Raw genomic sequence first — 16,886 nt, 5'->3', positions numbered from 1 at the left:
TTTGATGCTGTTCACTATAGCCATGATTCTGTCTGAATACTGCTTCACTGCTTCTTCCTCCTTCATCTTCAAGTTTTCAAAATCTCTTCTCAAATTCAGTAGTTGCTATTGTCTTGTTCTTTCTGTTCCTTGAAACTCATCCTTTAGCTTATCCCAAGCTTGCTTTGGTGACTCACAAGCCATGATTCTTGTGAAAATCACATCAGACACACTGTTTTGAATGCAAGACATAGCTTTGTGTCTCTTAGTTCTTTCATCTGTATATTGACTGATCTGAGCCATTGTGGGATTGGCTCTTAGATGTGCTGGTTCAACATCTGAGTTAAAAACCTCCCAGAAATCGAATGCCTACAGGTAGGTCTTCATTGTCACTACCCAAATGTGGTAACCTTCACCATTGAACACTAGTGGTGGAGCTATTGAGAATCCAGATGAAGACATGGTTCTTGGATTTGAAGAATGACAGGTTCACTGAGAAATAGGCTCTAGATACCAATTGTTAGAACAATGAACAAAGATAAAGGAAACAGAACAATTTCTTGAGCTTTAAGGCTCGAGACTTCCAGTGTAAACAATAACAAAATCAAGCAATTTGGAACTAAAAATGAAACTGAGATTGAGAGAGTATTTGATGATCAATTCTTTGATGAATTTTTCAATAATTTGAACAATGGCATAGAGCCAATACAAATACCAGACATGAGCTGGTCAGAACAAACAAAATCATCACCTAAACACTACCTAACTCCACTAATAACATTGTAACTTACAAAACATGACTTGCACACATAGGTAAGCTGATTTATCAGCTTATCAGCACCTAATCATCAAGTACAACTTGGTTTGTTTTTAATTAAGTTACAAAAAATTAATTTAAAAGTAACAAAACTAAACAATAGCTTGAACTTCAGCTGCAACTACATGGCTCAGGCTGTTTCTGTTGCTTCATGTTAGCATGCAGGCCAGCTTCAACAGTTTCATTAAAGCCTCGTTGCACACCGTTCCATTAAGTCCTCTAAACGCATTGTTTGTCTTTCTTAGCCAAAGTTCCTTTATTTCAGTTTCGACCCGTATCATTTGCCATAGCTATAACAATGAGCTCGTTTTCTTAAATGATATATACACGTATACACTTAACCTCTGTATGCATGCATATATGGTGATCAGTTTACAATATTTGATAAAAACATGGCAATATTTCATGTGATTAAACTTGTATCACCAACACGGGTTAAATTACTACCTTTAAGAGTGATCTAGATTCTATTTGAAGTTATGAAAACATTTTGATTCAGTTATGATGATTTTGGGTTTTTTTTTTTTTTTGGTACCCATCCAGGCATTAGCATTCACTTTGCAAATGACAGGAGACAAGTTTTCTGCCAATTTTATCATTTAATTTGCTAAACAGACAGAAGCCTTAACAATTAAAAATTGAAAGGAAATGAGAGAATACAGGAATTAGATTTCTCAGAAAATGGTTCCAAATCCATATGTTTGGTTCCATTCGGTTGAGGAAAAAAATGCAAGCAAAGTAAAAAAAAAAAAAAAGAATGAGGGCTAAGACCAGATAAGATTAACCTTCCACACCAAAGTCGATGATAAAATTCATTGACCTTCACTCAGCTGAAGGTCTCCACAAGTCTGACATCGTCCACTGAAGAAACTCCAACTCTTTCACATCATTTTGAGCCTGGTTTGCAGGGAGAAAGAGTGTGAGACAATGAAAGGTCAAAAGTGCAAAAGGCAAAAAATTTTGAGAAGAGACAACCAAGGAAAAAGAAAATCTAGATGATGCTTTTGCAATTGTTTTTGTTTTGCCCCGGTTTGGAATATGTCAACGGCCTTTCATTTTTCTTGATTTATTCCATCATACATCTCATGTCCTTAGTTCCATACCTTGTAGTTGCTGTAATTACAAACTATGAAATATGAAGAACCCAAGTGTTGGAACATTTCTGGACTGTTGCTATTCTACGTTTCCGTTAACTCAGGAAGACAAAGAACTCAAATGTTTAGGTGTCTAAAACTATATATCATTAAGAAATTTGATAAATATGTATGTACCTTTTCACTGTATAATACATTAATGGTGCTATTAAGGTCCTTATCTGTAAAAGATCTATCTCCTCCTTCTGTTGGACGTACTCGTTTTAGCGATGGTGTGCTTACTTTTCCTTTACAAAAAACACTGAACTTTGGGCATTCGATTGCAACCAATTCAACCAAAGATGGGAACTCAAAGCGATAGTTCCCTGAGCAAAAACTTGTAAGCGCCTGTAAGCTTTGAAGTCTGAGATACTCCAGATGCTTGAACATGATGCTATATATACTTCTATCGTCTGCATCTGCTACAATTCCTTCTAGCATTTTGCAATCTGTTATCCTCATCCTTTTCAGTTGCACCATGCTTTTAGCAGTTGAGGGTGTTACTAGATTTCTAAGTCCGTGACATCTTGATATTTCAAGAGTAGTCAGATTTTGGAAAGACGCTGTGGATGGAACTAAATTCTTCAATTTGGAGCATTCCAATACTTTTAGACTTCTCAGGTTTCGAAAATGTGTTCCAGGTTGACACTCAAACTCTTCCTTCCAGAGATGCAATAACTCAGGAAGTTTAGACAACCGTAAATCACTAAAACTATCAAGTTCCCATGCTTGCATTTTTTTCTCAGTGCTTTTACACTGAAATATTTCTGTAAAGGAGGCATCATCAACAACAAGCCTTTCAAGTTTGGACAATGAAAGAAAGAAACCAGATGGAAGAATATCTAACTGCTTAGATAAGCCTATGAGCTTCAGAACCTTTAGTTTGGAGAATGAATCCATAGAAATTTGGTCATTATAAATCTTTCTCAGGCTTCCCATGTCCATTATTCCTAATTTCTCCAAGGAGGGGAATGCCACCTGCATGAAAGATTTGCATCAATAATTTGAAAAAAAAATGGAGATAAAGGTAGTAAAGGAATTGTCATAACCTTTTCATCAATTAAAACTGTCAAATCAGTATGTATATTCTGCCTTGAGTTGTTTCTAGTTACAGAACCAGAGATGAATGTATTCAACATAGGGCAACTCTGAATCCAAAGTTCTTTCAAGAAGGGGAACTCAAGGTAATTTCCTGAGTAAAATCTTGTGAGATTGGGGAGGGAAATAAGCAATAAAGTTACCAGTTTAGGGAACATTTTCTTGCTCATCCTTTCTCTTTTTGGTAATCCTTTTCTGATTATTACCTCTTCCAACATCTCACAATCATGAATCTCAAGTTTTTCAAGATGCACAAGGTCCATGGCCATGGAAGGGTTAAATGGACATCTCAAGTTTCTACAGTTATGAACTTTCAGAAACTTAAGGTTTTTAAAGTCCAAAATTCCTTGTGGATTCCAGTTTCTTATTTCCATCAACTTAGAGGAATCAGAGAGTACCACATATTCAATCCCACGGTATTCAACCTACAAAAGAAACATATTACAATACAGAAAAATGGAATTAAGACAAGCTCTTATGTATATTCTTTGAGTTTTTCCCCTGATTTTTTCCCCCATGGAAATAAAGGTGCAGAAAAAATAAACTCGAGGATCAAAGTCTGGGGTTAATGCATACCGTTTCCATGAACAAAAGCTGTATGGTGGTGTTTTGATCGCCTTCCCAGTGGCCTTCACCTCCAGCTTCTCTTGAATACACCCGTTTTAGTTTTGGTGCAATAAACCTTTCCCGAGGCGAAGTTTTCATCTTTGGGCAATGTCTCATGGTTACAGTTTCCAATGAAGGGAATTTAAAGGTGCAGTTTCCTGAGCAAAAGCTCTCTATGTTTGGCAGACAACTAAGTCCCAAATACTTTAGCTGAGTGAAAACAATGGCTTCCTTCACTTCATCACCTGGGCATGTTACAATTTCTTCTAGCATTTTGCAATCGGTTACACTCATTCTACTAAGCTGCACCAGGCTTTTAGCTGTGGAGTGTGCAAATAAATGTTTAAGTCCCTCACACCTGGACACTTCTAGAGTTGTCAAATTCTCGAAAGACACCGAGGATGGCACTAGAACGTTTAATTTACCACAATCCTGCACTTCTAGAACTCTCATGTTACAGAAAATTGCTCCAGGCTTAAAATTCTCCTTCCAAAAATGTGTCAGTTCATGGAGTTTGGATAACCTCAGTACACTTAACTGAGCACGTGCCCCTTCCAGCTTTTCGTCACCACCAGGTTCTTCATATGGGAATATTTCATTAATGGAAGCATCACTCAGAACAAAATTTTGAAGATTTGATAGTGATCGAAAGAAATAAGGTGGAAGAACAGTCAGTGGTGGAGAATTTATGAGCTCCAGAACTTTCAGCTTAAAATACCCTTCTGGAAGTTGTCCATGCCATATCTCTTTCATGTTGCCATTGCTTTCCAATCTCAGTTCTTCTAAACAAGGGAATGTGCCCTGGTCAGTTGACAAACGTGTTAAACAAAAGCAAGGATGAATTTCGATAAATGAAATGGAATTGTGGCTATGAGTTTATTGCCTATCCAGACACTCTTGAACTCTCAATGTCGAATAATACTAATACAAATGTCATGCTCGGTCTTCCGTTTTAGATGGTAAACATGCATACTATTTGAAATCAGATTAGGATAGCAAGGATGAATTAGATAAAGGATATAGAATTTTGCCAACAGTTTATTGCATATCCAGACACTCCTGAAGCTGAAAACATTGCTTAATACTAATACTATTTTCATCCTTGGCCCTTCTTTTTAGTTAGTAAACATACATGCTATTAGAATCCAGATCAGGATAGCTATCTAGAGAATGCTTATGGATTAGATGTGGATGGATTTATGCAGAAAGTAAAATATGCACATCTAGCTTTACTAATTACTATGTTAGAATAAGAAAAAGAAAATTAATGCATCTTGTGGACATGTTTCACATACCATATTGATCCAAAATAAGGGATGCTGTCCTCGTGTTTCATGGAAGCTTGAATATTCTGAAGCAAATATCTCCACTTTGTCACATCCATAAACATCCAATTTTTTTAATAATGGCCATTCGGTGGTATGCACCCCAGAGTAGAAACTCTTCAGTTTTGGTAGCATAGAAAGGTTCAGGTATGTCATTTGAGGAAATACAAACTTGGTGTTTATTTCTGCCTCATTGAATTTGTGTTCGAATAATTCTTCTAATGAGGCACACTCCATTACTTGCAGATTTTTTAGTCTCTGAAGTCTTTCCAGCATATTAAGTGGGAAAATGTTTGATAGTTTCACACAACTATGAACTTCAAGGTGTTTTAATTTGGAGAAGGAGTTCATCTCAAGTTGGTCATCCCATATCCTTTCCAGATTCCCCATGTCTACAATTGTCAAATCCTTTAACAAAGGTAATGACACCTACAAAATTTATTTGATTGTGTTAATAACAGAACATGGTTAATTATGTGAGAAAAGAGAAAGAACAATGGAGAACAGGCCTTTTGACTTTATTTGATGAATTCTGTCTTAAAATATTTTAAGCCTTAGAAAATATCACTGAACAATGGGTGTAGAGAGATTCATGGATGCACGTGCCATGCATTTTTCATTTTGAAAATTGCACCCTACAGAAAAATCTTTTTAAAGAAAGTGAAAAATTCAAAATGCAGATCAGCCTGACCTTATTACTGAACAAGGGTTTAGCAGAGACATTGGAGGCATCCTTTACAAGAATATTCAAATATTCTCCACCGATGATCTCATTGTGCAGCTCGTTTGAAACAGTGGATGCAAATGCAACCATCTTTGGACAGCCAACTAACGTAATTTCCTTCAAGTTTGGACATTCCAATGCAAAACTTCCTGAGGAAAACCATGACAAGCCCAAACAAGACTTGATAGTTATTGTTTTAAGCTGAGGGAATATGATCTTCATTGTAGTTGATTTGTCATCTCTGATGATTTCTTCAATTACTTTGCAATTTTTTACTTTTATCTGCTGCAGCTGCACAAGATCTGCAGCCATGGAAACTGTTAACATGTATCTCAGGTTGTTACAGACATACACTTCCAGACATTTGAGTCTTTTGAAGTCTATAATTCCTCGAGGAACTGTATTCCAGATTTCCCCCAACTCAGGAAACTCATGAAGTTTCAAATGCTCTTGCTCATAATATCTTACCTATTAAAACCAAATTGCAACAGTTAATACTAGAATAATAAATGGAATTGAAAATAAAAAGGAATAACAGATTCTTCTTTAAGCGAAAAGAGGGTTTACTGTATTTTTGTGCAACTGAGATATGGTGGCATTGAGCTCACCAGCCCAAAACCCCTTATAGTCCTTTTCTGATAGCCTCACTCTATGTAACTGCGGGGTACTTAAGACTCCCTGACAAAAGATCTTTAATTTGGGACATTGTCTCACAATAACTTGTTCCAAAGATGGGAACTGAAAGCTGTATTCCTCTGAACAGAAGCTTGAAAGGTTTGGTAAATAATGAAGTACTAAGAATTTCAGCTTGCAGAAACTTACTAAGTCTTTTGCATCATCTTTCTCTTTTGCAACTATTTCTCTCACCATAATGCAGTCTCTAATCCTCATTTTTATCAGCTGCACCAGATTCCGAGCTACTGAAGATGTAATTAAGGCAGTTGCTTTGCACTGCCACAGGTCCAAAGTTATGAGATTTTGAAAGGATGACAAGTATAGTCCCAAACTGATCGAACCATCACATCTCCTAAATTCAAGAGCTTCAAGATTTAGGACAACATGGGGTAGTTGTGAGTTTTGCTCCCCTATGTAGCCGGTGTTCAGAAGACTAACCGTCTCCCTTTCCGTTTTCTTTTCACTTTCATCTCCTTCATCAATGAAGTTCCCTTTGAAATCACAATGAATCAGCTCAAGCTTTTTCAGATTGTTAAATTTTTCTAGAAGATTAAATAGAAAAACAACTGGTTTGTCGTGATAGCCAAGCACTTGAAGAACTTTTATGCGGCTGAAGATGCCTACTTGAAATGGATGATTGCGTATTACTGAAATGTGCTTGCTGTTTAATGACAACTCCTCCAAATCATGGATCACCTAAGAATCCATTAGAAACAAGCTGAAGTTAGTTGCTAGTTACCTTAATACAAAGACATATTTTGGCAAGAAAATAGAACACTTCCTTTACAGGTGATCAAATAAAGTCAATTAAACAAGAGTGATGAATCAATATGATTAAACAGGTTGGGAGTTTCACATAAATTCTTCAGCTATACATTAACTGCTTGTTGAATATCAACAACTTAAATATTCGTTTATAAGCACCTCATTCAGTTTGCACATAAATGTAGGATATTGGAGATTCATACCTTTTCAAAAAAGAAAAGTGGCTTTTGATTTGAGGACTGATGTTCTTCCATCCCAAGCACTTCATGGCCACAATGATAAGTCTTCAACTTTTTTAACTTTGGCCATTTTGCTTCATATTCTGCTGGGTAAAAGCATTTCAGTTCAGGCAGGTTCTGAAGTGTAAGAGAGCAGACTTCAGGAAATTCAAACTCATTAACATCTTGGTTCTGTACTTTCCCCTCTGAAATAACCACTTCCAATCCACAAGAATCAATTGTGAGATCTACGAGTTGTTTAAGACCTTTTGCCACTGATGCTGGAAAAAGACTTTTCAGACACCAACAGTCTTGAATGTATACATTTCGTATATTTTCAAAGGTAAGATTGCTTTGGGAATCCTCATTACAGACATGTTCCAGCTTTGGAAGATGAGAAATATACAATCTTCTTAGCTGAGTGCCTACTTTGATGTCCGATGATTCAAAAATATGTTGTAGTGAATTGCAGTTGAAAACTATTAGTGTTTCTAATCCCTGGAAGTTCCACTCCTTAATAGATGGGAAAATAGTCAATATATCATTACAATATCCAACCTTCATTTCTTTTAGTTTGCTAAAAGAATCTGTGTGGAGTTGACCGTGCCATATCTTCACAGTTCCCAAACGGGAGATCTTCAATTTCTCCAACTTTGGAAATGCAACCTGTATAATGTCATGCAAATGAGTACAAGATTAAAAAGAATTAATTCCTACCATTGATGTAAAAAAAAGAGCGAAAAATCAGACTGAAGAAAAATGGGGAATTGTTCACCTTTGCATTAAAGAGAGCTTGTTCACCTAAATGATGATCATTCTCTTTGTTTATTTCTAGAGTTCCAATGACAGTTGTGATGTCTGTACTCTGAGGTTTGTGCATAAACTCCTTCAACCGTGGGCAATTCTCTATCTCCAAAAGCTTCAAAGATGGGAACTCAAGAAAGCAACTCTCCGAGCAGAATCCGACTAAGTTCACAAGATTTATCATTTTCAAGGAATTTAGCTGGGGGAACAATATCTTGTCAATCTCTTCTTTTTCTTCTTCTTTTACTTTTTCTTTTGTTTCTGTTTCTTTTTCCTTTTCTTTTACTTCATCTGGAACTATAATCTCTCTTATACATTTGCAGTCAATTATCTCAAAGCTTTTGAGTCTCAATAAGCATCTAGTGATAGAAGGTGAAAAAATGTGTTTAAGGTTACCACAACCCTCAATTGCCAAGCTTGTCAAGTTCTGACTGTAGTAAGATGATTTCAGCCATAGCCTTTCAATGTTGATGCAGGACAACTGCAGTTTCTCAAGGACAGGAAACACAACCTACATAAATAAACAGCATTCAGTGAAATTTAATCTTTCTTTTGAGTTTCTAAAATTATGCTTCTATAACTGAATGAAGATAAGATATATATGCATCGTAATATTAGTACCTTTCCATCAAAAAGTAGCCAAGACCATGTATTCACCGGTTCCAGTTGATAAATGGAACGGCTTTTCTCTTTGGAGCAGAAACTACGAAGCTCTGGTAGAAGCTTCAGTGTTAAGGATCGCAATTGGCCAAACTCAGTTTTATTGGTTGCTATACCAGCATTTTGCTCTCTCTCTTCAGTAACGATCTCTTCAATGCTTTTGCACTTTGAAACTTTAATTTCTTGAAGTTGGACAAGCATTTTGGTCATGGAGAATGGAAAAAGATTCTTGAGTCGGTCACAACATTCGACACTTATGATTTGCAATCTATTGAAACATTCTTCTTCAAGTTTGCCTTGACAAATCTTCTCCAAATTAATCAGATTCTGAAGAACTAGTGATTTGAGGATAGGAAAGGCTTTACGTGATGCCACCTCCATAGAGTTAATAATGAACAGTAATTCTGGACCATTTTGTATGTAGAGATTCTCGAGCTGTGGAAAACCAGTGCCATCCAACTCATACAGCAGGTTCTTGATGCCTTGCATTTCATCTAGATATAGATCTTCAGTTTTCTGCAACAACAGTTTAATTCCACGATCCAAGTGAATTCCCTTAGTAAGCTGGAGTTTCAGTGTCCTCTCCTTTTCATACTTTCTGGACCAGTCCCAGACCTCCCCGATAAGAATCTTGTACCGATTCAGTTTTTCAGAGAATAGTTCTGCTGGCATAAGTTGAACAGAATGAATATGGACATCCAAAGCAATTAGACCAGACAAAGACTTCAATTCACTAAGGCTGGCATTGCCTTCAACACCCCATTGATCGAAGCTGTTGCGCATAAGCAGTTCTTCTAAATAAGGCAAGCCTGATATGATTTTATCTGGAATGACTTTAAGCTTAGAACAATTGCTCAAGTCTAAGGACTTAAGCCTTGTTAGTCCCCCTATTTCCTGGGGCAATCTCTGAATATCAGAACTGAGAATTTTAAGTGTATCCAATTGCTTCAGCTTCCCAACAATTGCAATGTCATTCAACTTACATTCATCGAAAAGCAACCTTTGAAGGTTTCTTAAAGAAGTAAATGATGAAGGCAGGGAAGCAAAATCCATACCAGTGAAATCTAATATCAAGAGTTCACTCATCCGCTTAAAGAAATTGTCTGGGACTTCTAACGATGGATTTTTGTTGAACAAAACCAGCAACTTTAGCCTGGGGCATTCGAGATTGTCTGGCAACTTGTTATTGCTATTGTATGGCAGCGAAATGGCAGTGCAACTGTTGAGTTTTCTTTCCTTTAGCAGCTCTTCGATACGGTTTTCATCCTCTATAACAAACATCCGCTTTTCTTCAGATGCAATCCAAATGGCGACATCACGAACAATGTCATGCATTTTCACCACTTCATTGTTGTCACTGCTGAGTAGTAAACCTGCATCTTTGAGCTTATTCAAACATTTTTTGGCTTCTTCCAATGTGCTAACATTACTTGCTATTCTCAAGCCCGAGTTGTATCTTAGCAAATCAGATACGTGAATGTCAGAGCCCCGGGGCAGCAAGGCACAGAGTTGGAAAAATGACTGCAATTGAGGGTTCTCTAACATACTGTAACTCCACTCTATAGTGAAGTAAACACTTTTGAGCGCTTCTTCCTTTTTTGCAATTGGCTTTGTTTCTTTTCGCAAAGCCTCCACCAAATGGTTGAAGTTTTGTGTTCTCAGTGCAATTGCAATTGCTGAAATAGCAACCGGAAAACCTGCACAGTTTTTCACAACTTGAGTCAGTAGTTGTCGGTAACCAGGCTGGTTTGCTGCATTGCCCACAACTTTCTGAATCCACCCCATTGCTTCTTCATCAGTTAACACGTGGACATCGAAAATTTCTTCCGTTTTCATATCAATGAGTACCTGTCGACTTGTGGAAGTCAGCAATATTTTGAATCTAACAGCAGAGAATTTCTGAAAACCATTTTCGCTGATATTTTGCATCAATGGCCGCCCTAGATCTTCTTCACTTGCAATACTCTGGTCACCTTCAATAGCAATCCCAACTTGTTCCAATTCCAGTCTTTGGCCATCCCAAATATCATCTAAAATTAGAAGAACTCTCTTATCTTGTTTCTTCAACCACTGCTGCAGTCTCATTGCTCTTGCAAACACAGTCTCCTCATCAAGTTTCAGGCCTAGTGCATCTGCAATTTCTCGCTGAATTCTTTTTATGTTTGGATTCCATGAAACAGTTACCATCACAACCTCATCAAACATGTTTTCTTCCCTGGCTCTCCTAGCAGCTTCTTTCACTAGCATGGTCTTGCCTACACCAGGCCTCCCATTTACTCCAATGATCTTCAGATCAGGATCCTTTAAAGCTTCCACAATATTCTCCACTGTAGCTTTCCTCGATTCGAAAGCCTCAAAGCCTTGAATAGGCCTAGACTTTGTCTCCTGGGTATCACCAGGATATAAACCTCTATCGGACCGGCGTTGTTCAATCCGCTTGCTCTTGGCCTTCGTGGTGTCAGCTTTTGCTGAACCACTGACCTTAGCTTCAACTTCCATCACCGTCTTGGCCTTATCACTGGTTTGCTTCTCCGGTTCAACTTCCATGTTTCTTTTATCAGCTTCAGGTTGATCTTCCAAGTTTTGAACCTTGCTCTCATTGTTGAACTTGTGAGATTTTGCTTGTTGAATGAGCTCCAGAACAGCTTGTGCATCCTCTTCAGCTTTCTTGTTGAGCAAGTTAAGAGACTTCAAATTAGGACACAGGCCAAGGAAACACCTCTTCTTTGCTTGCGCTTCAAGGTTTTTCACTGTCTCTTCCTCTTCCTTGATTTTCTCCTCTGCGCGATTCACCCAAATCATGCCATATTGGTCAAACTCTTGTCCCTTTTCCTTGGCAACAACAATGAAATGCTGCACCATGTCTCTTTGGTATCTCAGATTCGCAATTTGATCCTTGAGATTCTGAACTTTACTATCAGGCTTCAACATGTAACGTTTAAACCCAGAAACAAACTCCATTTTTTTTGGGGGGGGGGTTCAATTTATAGTAATTGGTAAAACAGACAAGCAAACCAAAAACAAAATAGCAGTGAACGAATGATCAAACTATGGAGCAAATGGAGTTTCAGTCTTTGTAACGGAGGAAAAAAAGAAGAAGCAATGGATGGCAAAGACAACAAGGCAAAGAAAGCATCAAAAGGTAAAATAAAGAACATGAAGATAAAACTAAAAATGTAGAATCAATGCTTTGATGAATTGCAGAAGTTAGGGTTTTAACTTGGACCAAAGAAATATTTATATCAGTTATTTGAATTGTAAAATTTTAATTTGGACTTGAAATTAAATAATTTAATTTGGTTAACTTAAAATTTTTAATTTTTTAAATCGAATCAAATTTTATTCAAATAATTTTTATTTTTCCATACATGTTGAAATTAATTTCTTGTTTAATAAATTTATTTAAAAGGGAGTCTCCATATTTAAGTTATGATTGTTGATTAAATTATTCATACATTTCTTAACAAATTTATGAATGTTTCTTTTTCATATTTTTTTCTAAAAGAAAAACAAACGAATTTTCTTGAAAGAAAAGAAAAGTTAAAATGAAGCAAAACGGCTTTGGAAGGCAAAGAATAAAGTGCAGAGTAGCTTTAACTGTTTAAAGTTATTTAAAGATTTTTTCAATTTTCCATAAGAATTTTCCTTTTTTAAGTTAAAATTTTAAATATTGGAAAATCATAGAGGAAGGAATTTCTAGGTTCTAAATATTCTTAAGAGTTAGAAATTAGGGTAATAAAAGTTGTTAGGAAAATCATGAAAGTTTGCTTTTCATCAACTATTAAGGAATACATGTAATTCAGTTCAACATTGACAATTAAAGTTACAAATCAAAATGCAATTGTTCATGTACAACACACTGATAGGCTAGATTATGGGATGCATTTCTGGACTTAGGTATGAGAATATGACTTTCAAAGACGAAAAAAGAATATAAAAAAAAAATGGAACATATCCTTGTTAGACATATGCTCTTATCTGTCATTCAAACTCAAAGTTGGAGTAACATAGCTAGGAAGTGAAATAACAACTTTAGATCAATGAATATGGCTGCAACTGAGCAGCAGCAACATACTCTAGTAGACAACAATGAAAGGGGCATCTCCTGTAACTCTTTATAAAGTAACTGCGCCAAAATGATAAGCGAAGTAATCAATTTCTGCCATTAAACTACATTTTATGCTTAAGCCCATTACTAAAAGTAGGATATTTTTAACACTCATACCTTATGGAACACAAAATCATTTCTGTGATTCTTTGAACATACTTTTCTAAAGCAAATATCTCCACTTTTCCTTCAATTTTGGCCTTTATGTAGTATGTATCCTTGAGCTGAAACTCTTCAATATGAATAGACTATAGAGTAGAAGGATTAAATAAGTTCAGGAAAATACAGATTTAAGGCTCTTTCCATAGCAATGGATTGAGTGATTGCTGCATCCGCTGTAATTTCATCATTCATCCCCTTATATAAAAATGGAAGAAGTATTCCAAAGTTCTGTGCTTTTTTTTCCTTCAATCAAACACATGTAAGACATAGACTCACGCAGTTAGTTGACAGGTTGTGCCATATCTTTCTCCAGTTTCCTACACCCATGATGCTCTGTTCCTCTAAGTAAGGTTAGTTTGCTAGAGAAAAACAAGTAGTACAACAATAATAGGGAATCAAGTACTTAAGAAAAATGAACAATAAGAAAGACACGATAGAAAGCAACGATACGATAAAACAAAAATGGGATATAACCTTTCAGTGGAAAGAGTTGGAAGCGAATCTCTGAGTTGTTTCTTTCTATCATAACAAAATAATGTCAGTACCACTAGTGATCATAAGATTGGCCTTTGTCCTATTAAATCATTTTCTCAACCATTCACATTATTCATTTTCAATTAAATACAAGTATGACTCACTAATTTAATTGTAACAAAAGTAGTATTTGAGGGAAAAACTTATCAATTTACTTATAATAATAATATATATACTAGTTATAAGAGTTTAACTAGGAAAAGAAGTAGGCTTTCATATAAACTCTAACACTACTTATCTAATTATATTCTCAACATTAAAAAAAAAAGGAATTAAGCTTATTTTTACTTAAAAGACTTTTGGAATCTCACATCAAAACTGTTAACAAACGGCTTTTGAAGTAAAAATGGAGAATGTCCCTTATCTTTGGACACAAGTCTCATGATTACTTTTCCAATAAAGGAAATATTATTGAGGTATAATTCTCTGTGCAGATCCTTGAAAGACTACCAAATTCTAAAGACTTGAGTTGGGAGAAAACAATGCCATCCACGACTTCTTCAGTGTAGAAAAAGCTATGATTTCTTCAAACATTTGGCAATCAATAACACTCATTCTTGTGAGTTACACCAGCTTTTAGCTATTGTGAATGTTACTAAATTTTTGAATCCGTGGCATTCTGATGCCTCCAAAGTTGTCAAATGTTTGAATGACACAAAAGATGGCACTAAATTCTTTAATTTACCGCATCCCAACACCAATAAAAAACTTCTGCAAGTGACAGTTTGTTCTTCTAAAGATGTGTTAACTCAAAAAGATAATACAACCTTAATTCCTTCAAGCAAGCAAGTGTTCCTACATGTTCATTTTCATCTCTTACTCCTTCACATGGAAGTAACGCATTGAAGGTATCATTTTTCCAAAAGAAAGGTATTCAAGATTTGGTGATGACTAAATGAACCAATCTGAGATAGTAACTGTTGCGAAGTGGCCATTCATGAGTGGTGAACTCTTCCCGCGAAGCTGCGAGCTCACTTGAAACTGCGAGCTCACCTAAAACTGCGAGTTCAACCTAATTGCGAGCTTATCAAAGCATGAGTCGTTAACATCTTTGGTGAATCTCCAGTTAAAGTGCGATCAGGGTTCACATATGTTGAGATAAAATGTTTTGTTTAGTCTCCTTATTTGAGTTTACTTGTCAAAGCAAGAGGAGTTAGTATTGATTTGATGTTTTTAGGTACTAATTTACCAAATCGGTTTGTGTATAAGCTTTAATTTTGTATTTTCATGGTGTATTAGTGGGGTTTGTTGAATTATCTGTAACCACTACACCTATATATATTGTATTTCATGTGTAAAGAAGATGATGAGAGAATTTGATAGCAGTTCAAAAATTATGCTAAGTATTTTCCTTTTTTTTTTCTCTGTATTTGTTCTCTCAACTTCTCAGATCGCCAACAATTACTATCAAGAGCCTAAGTCTAGCATATGACTTTTTGGGAAGTTATTGATTCAGATAGAGAACCACCACTATTGCGAGTTAATCTAACTATAGTTCAAATTAGACAGCACAACGATGAAGCTACTAAGAAGTATAAGGCTTTAACCTGCCTTCAGAATGGTGTGTCTGATGTTATTTTCGCAAGAATTATGGCTTGTGAAACTCCTAAACAAGTCTGAGATAGATTGAAGGAGAAGTTCTAAGGGACAAATAAGACAAGAGAACAACAGCTTTTGAATCTACAAAGAGACTTTAAAAATCTGAAGATGAAGGAAACTGAAACTATCAAGCAGTATACAAACAAGATTATGTCTATTGTCAACAACATAAGACTGCTTGGTGATCAGTTCAATGATCAAAGGGTCGTTGAAAAACTCATCACAATTTTACCAGAGAAGTATGAGTCCAAGATCTCATCCTTGGAGGACTCAAGAGATTTGACAACAATCTCTCTATCAGAGCTCATAAATGCTCTATATGCGCAAGATCAAAGAAGAGCGAGTAGAGAAGAGGGGCACGCAGAAGGTGCTTACCAAGCAAGGAACAAAAAAACTCCATGTTTTTCAAGCAACAAAGGCAAGAAGAAACGGAATCAAGAAAAAGGGAGGCCAAAAATAGATGGTGAAAAGAAAAAGTATCCACCATGCTCGAATTGCAAAAAGATGGGTCATTCAGAAAAGTTTTGCTAGACAAGACCTGGTGTGCAATGTAAAAACTGTAAGTAATTTGGCGATGATTTTAGAATTTGTAAAAACAAAATGCAGCAAAAAAAATAGTAGTCTAATCAAGCTCAAGCTGCTGATGAAGATCAAGTTTAGGAGGAGCTCGCATTCACTGCCTCATGTTTTACAGTCAACAACCATGTAAAGAAAAATTGGTTGATTGACAGTGGTTGTACAAACCATATGGTTTTAGATGAAAGCATGTTCAAATAGATTAATAGATCATTCAGTTCGAGAATCAGAGTTGGAAATGGCCAAAACATTGAAGCCAAGGGAAAGGGAGATGTTCAGGTTAGCACTCTTACAGGTACAAAACTTATTACTAATGTTCTTTTTGTACCTGATATAGATCAGAACTTGCTCAGTGTTCGTTAGCTTGTTGAAAAGAATTATTTTTTTATTTTTTAAAAGAACAAGTGTGTTGTATCTGATTCAATTCAACGTGAGCTTATGTTAGTGAAAATGAGTGACAAGAGCTTTGTTCTAAACTGGAACCTAGTTACTTTTAAAGCTTACTCTAGTTCAACTGATGGTACTGACTTGCGGCACAAGAGACTGGGGCATGTCAATTACAGATCGGTTAATATGTTGTATAAGCATGGTTTGGTTAAAAACATGTCTGAAGTTAACGACCGAACTGCAGTGTGTGAGGTATGTCAGTTTAGGAAGCAAGTAAGAGTTCAATTCCCTGCGAATAAGGCATGGTGAGCTACTGAGAATCTACATCTAGTTCACATTGATATATGTGGGCCAATAAAGATTGCTTCACTTAGAAATAACATGTACTTCATTTTTTATTGATGATTACACTAGATATTGTTAGGTGTATTTTTTGAAGGCCAAGTCTGAAGTTGCTGAGGTCTTTTGGAAGTTTAAGGCCACCGTTGAGAATCAAGCTTGTTGTAAGCTGAGAATACTCAAATCTGATAATGGGAATGAGTACACTTCTGAGAAGTTTCAGAAGTTTTGTGAAGATGTTAGGATAGAGCATCAGTTGACTAACACATACACTCCTCGATAAAATTGTGTGTGTGAAAGGAAAAATAGTACAGTTATGGATATGTCAAGATGTTTGTTGTTCGAGAAAAAGCTACCAAACCAGTTGTGGGCTGAAG

General features: G+C 36.1%; 1 protein-coding gene across 4 annotated transcripts; it reads right to left on the bottom strand.

Annotated features, from left to right (window-relative positions):
• Positions 1-1,375: 1,375 nt before the first annotated feature.
• LOC105804776 (uncharacterized) lies at positions 1,376-11,994 on the bottom strand. Of its 4 annotated transcripts, none has more exons than XM_052623014.1 (10): positions 8,766-11,994; positions 8,116-8,655; positions 7,326-8,006; positions 6,250-7,053; positions 5,650-6,150; positions 4,929-5,387; positions 3,604-4,434; positions 2,979-3,452; positions 2,068-2,907; positions 1,376-1,909 (listed from the first exon to the last, which is right to left on the bottom strand). In XM_052623014.1, exons 1-10 carry the CDS (start codon positions 11,763-11,765, stop codon positions 1,880-1,882), a joined length of 8,160 nt encoding a protein of 2,719 aa, XP_052478974.1. In that variant the 5' UTR covers positions 11,766-11,994; the 3' UTR covers positions 1,376-1,879. The 4 variants fall into 4 exon arrangements, with proteins under 4 accessions (XP_052478974.1, XP_012492982.1, XP_052478973.1 ...); XM_012637528.2 differs by having other exon boundaries at positions 1,376-1,693; XM_052623013.1 differs by having other exon boundaries at positions 1,376-1,693; positions 8,116-8,625.
• Between the last annotated feature and the right edge of the window lie 4,892 nt (positions 11,995-16,886).

The sequence above is a fragment of the Gossypium raimondii genome, chromosome 11 (genome assembly GCF_025698545.1).
Source record: "Gossypium raimondii isolate GPD5lz chromosome 11, ASM2569854v1, whole genome shotgun sequence".
NCBI lineage: Eukaryota > Viridiplantae > Streptophyta > Magnoliopsida > Malvales > Malvaceae > Gossypium > Gossypium raimondii.
The sequence above is the reverse complement of the archived record's forward strand: the minus strand, read 5'-3'. Positions and strand labels throughout refer to the sequence as shown.

Excerpts from the sequence above, each read along its gene's own strand:
- LOC105804776 (XM_012637528.2), bottom strand. The coding sequence starts at position 11,765 with ATGGAGTTTGTTTCTGGGTTTAAACGTTACATGTTGAAGCCTGATAGT. Across the intron at positions 8,656-8,765 it reads GGCTACTTTTTGATGGAAAG|GTTGTGTTTCCTGTCCTTGA; the intron begins GTACTAATATTA and ends TTATTTATGTAG. Across the intron at positions 4,435-4,928 it reads CCTTATTTTGGATCAATATG|GGCACATTCCCTTGTTTAGA; the intron begins GTATGTGAAACA and ends TCAACTGACCAG.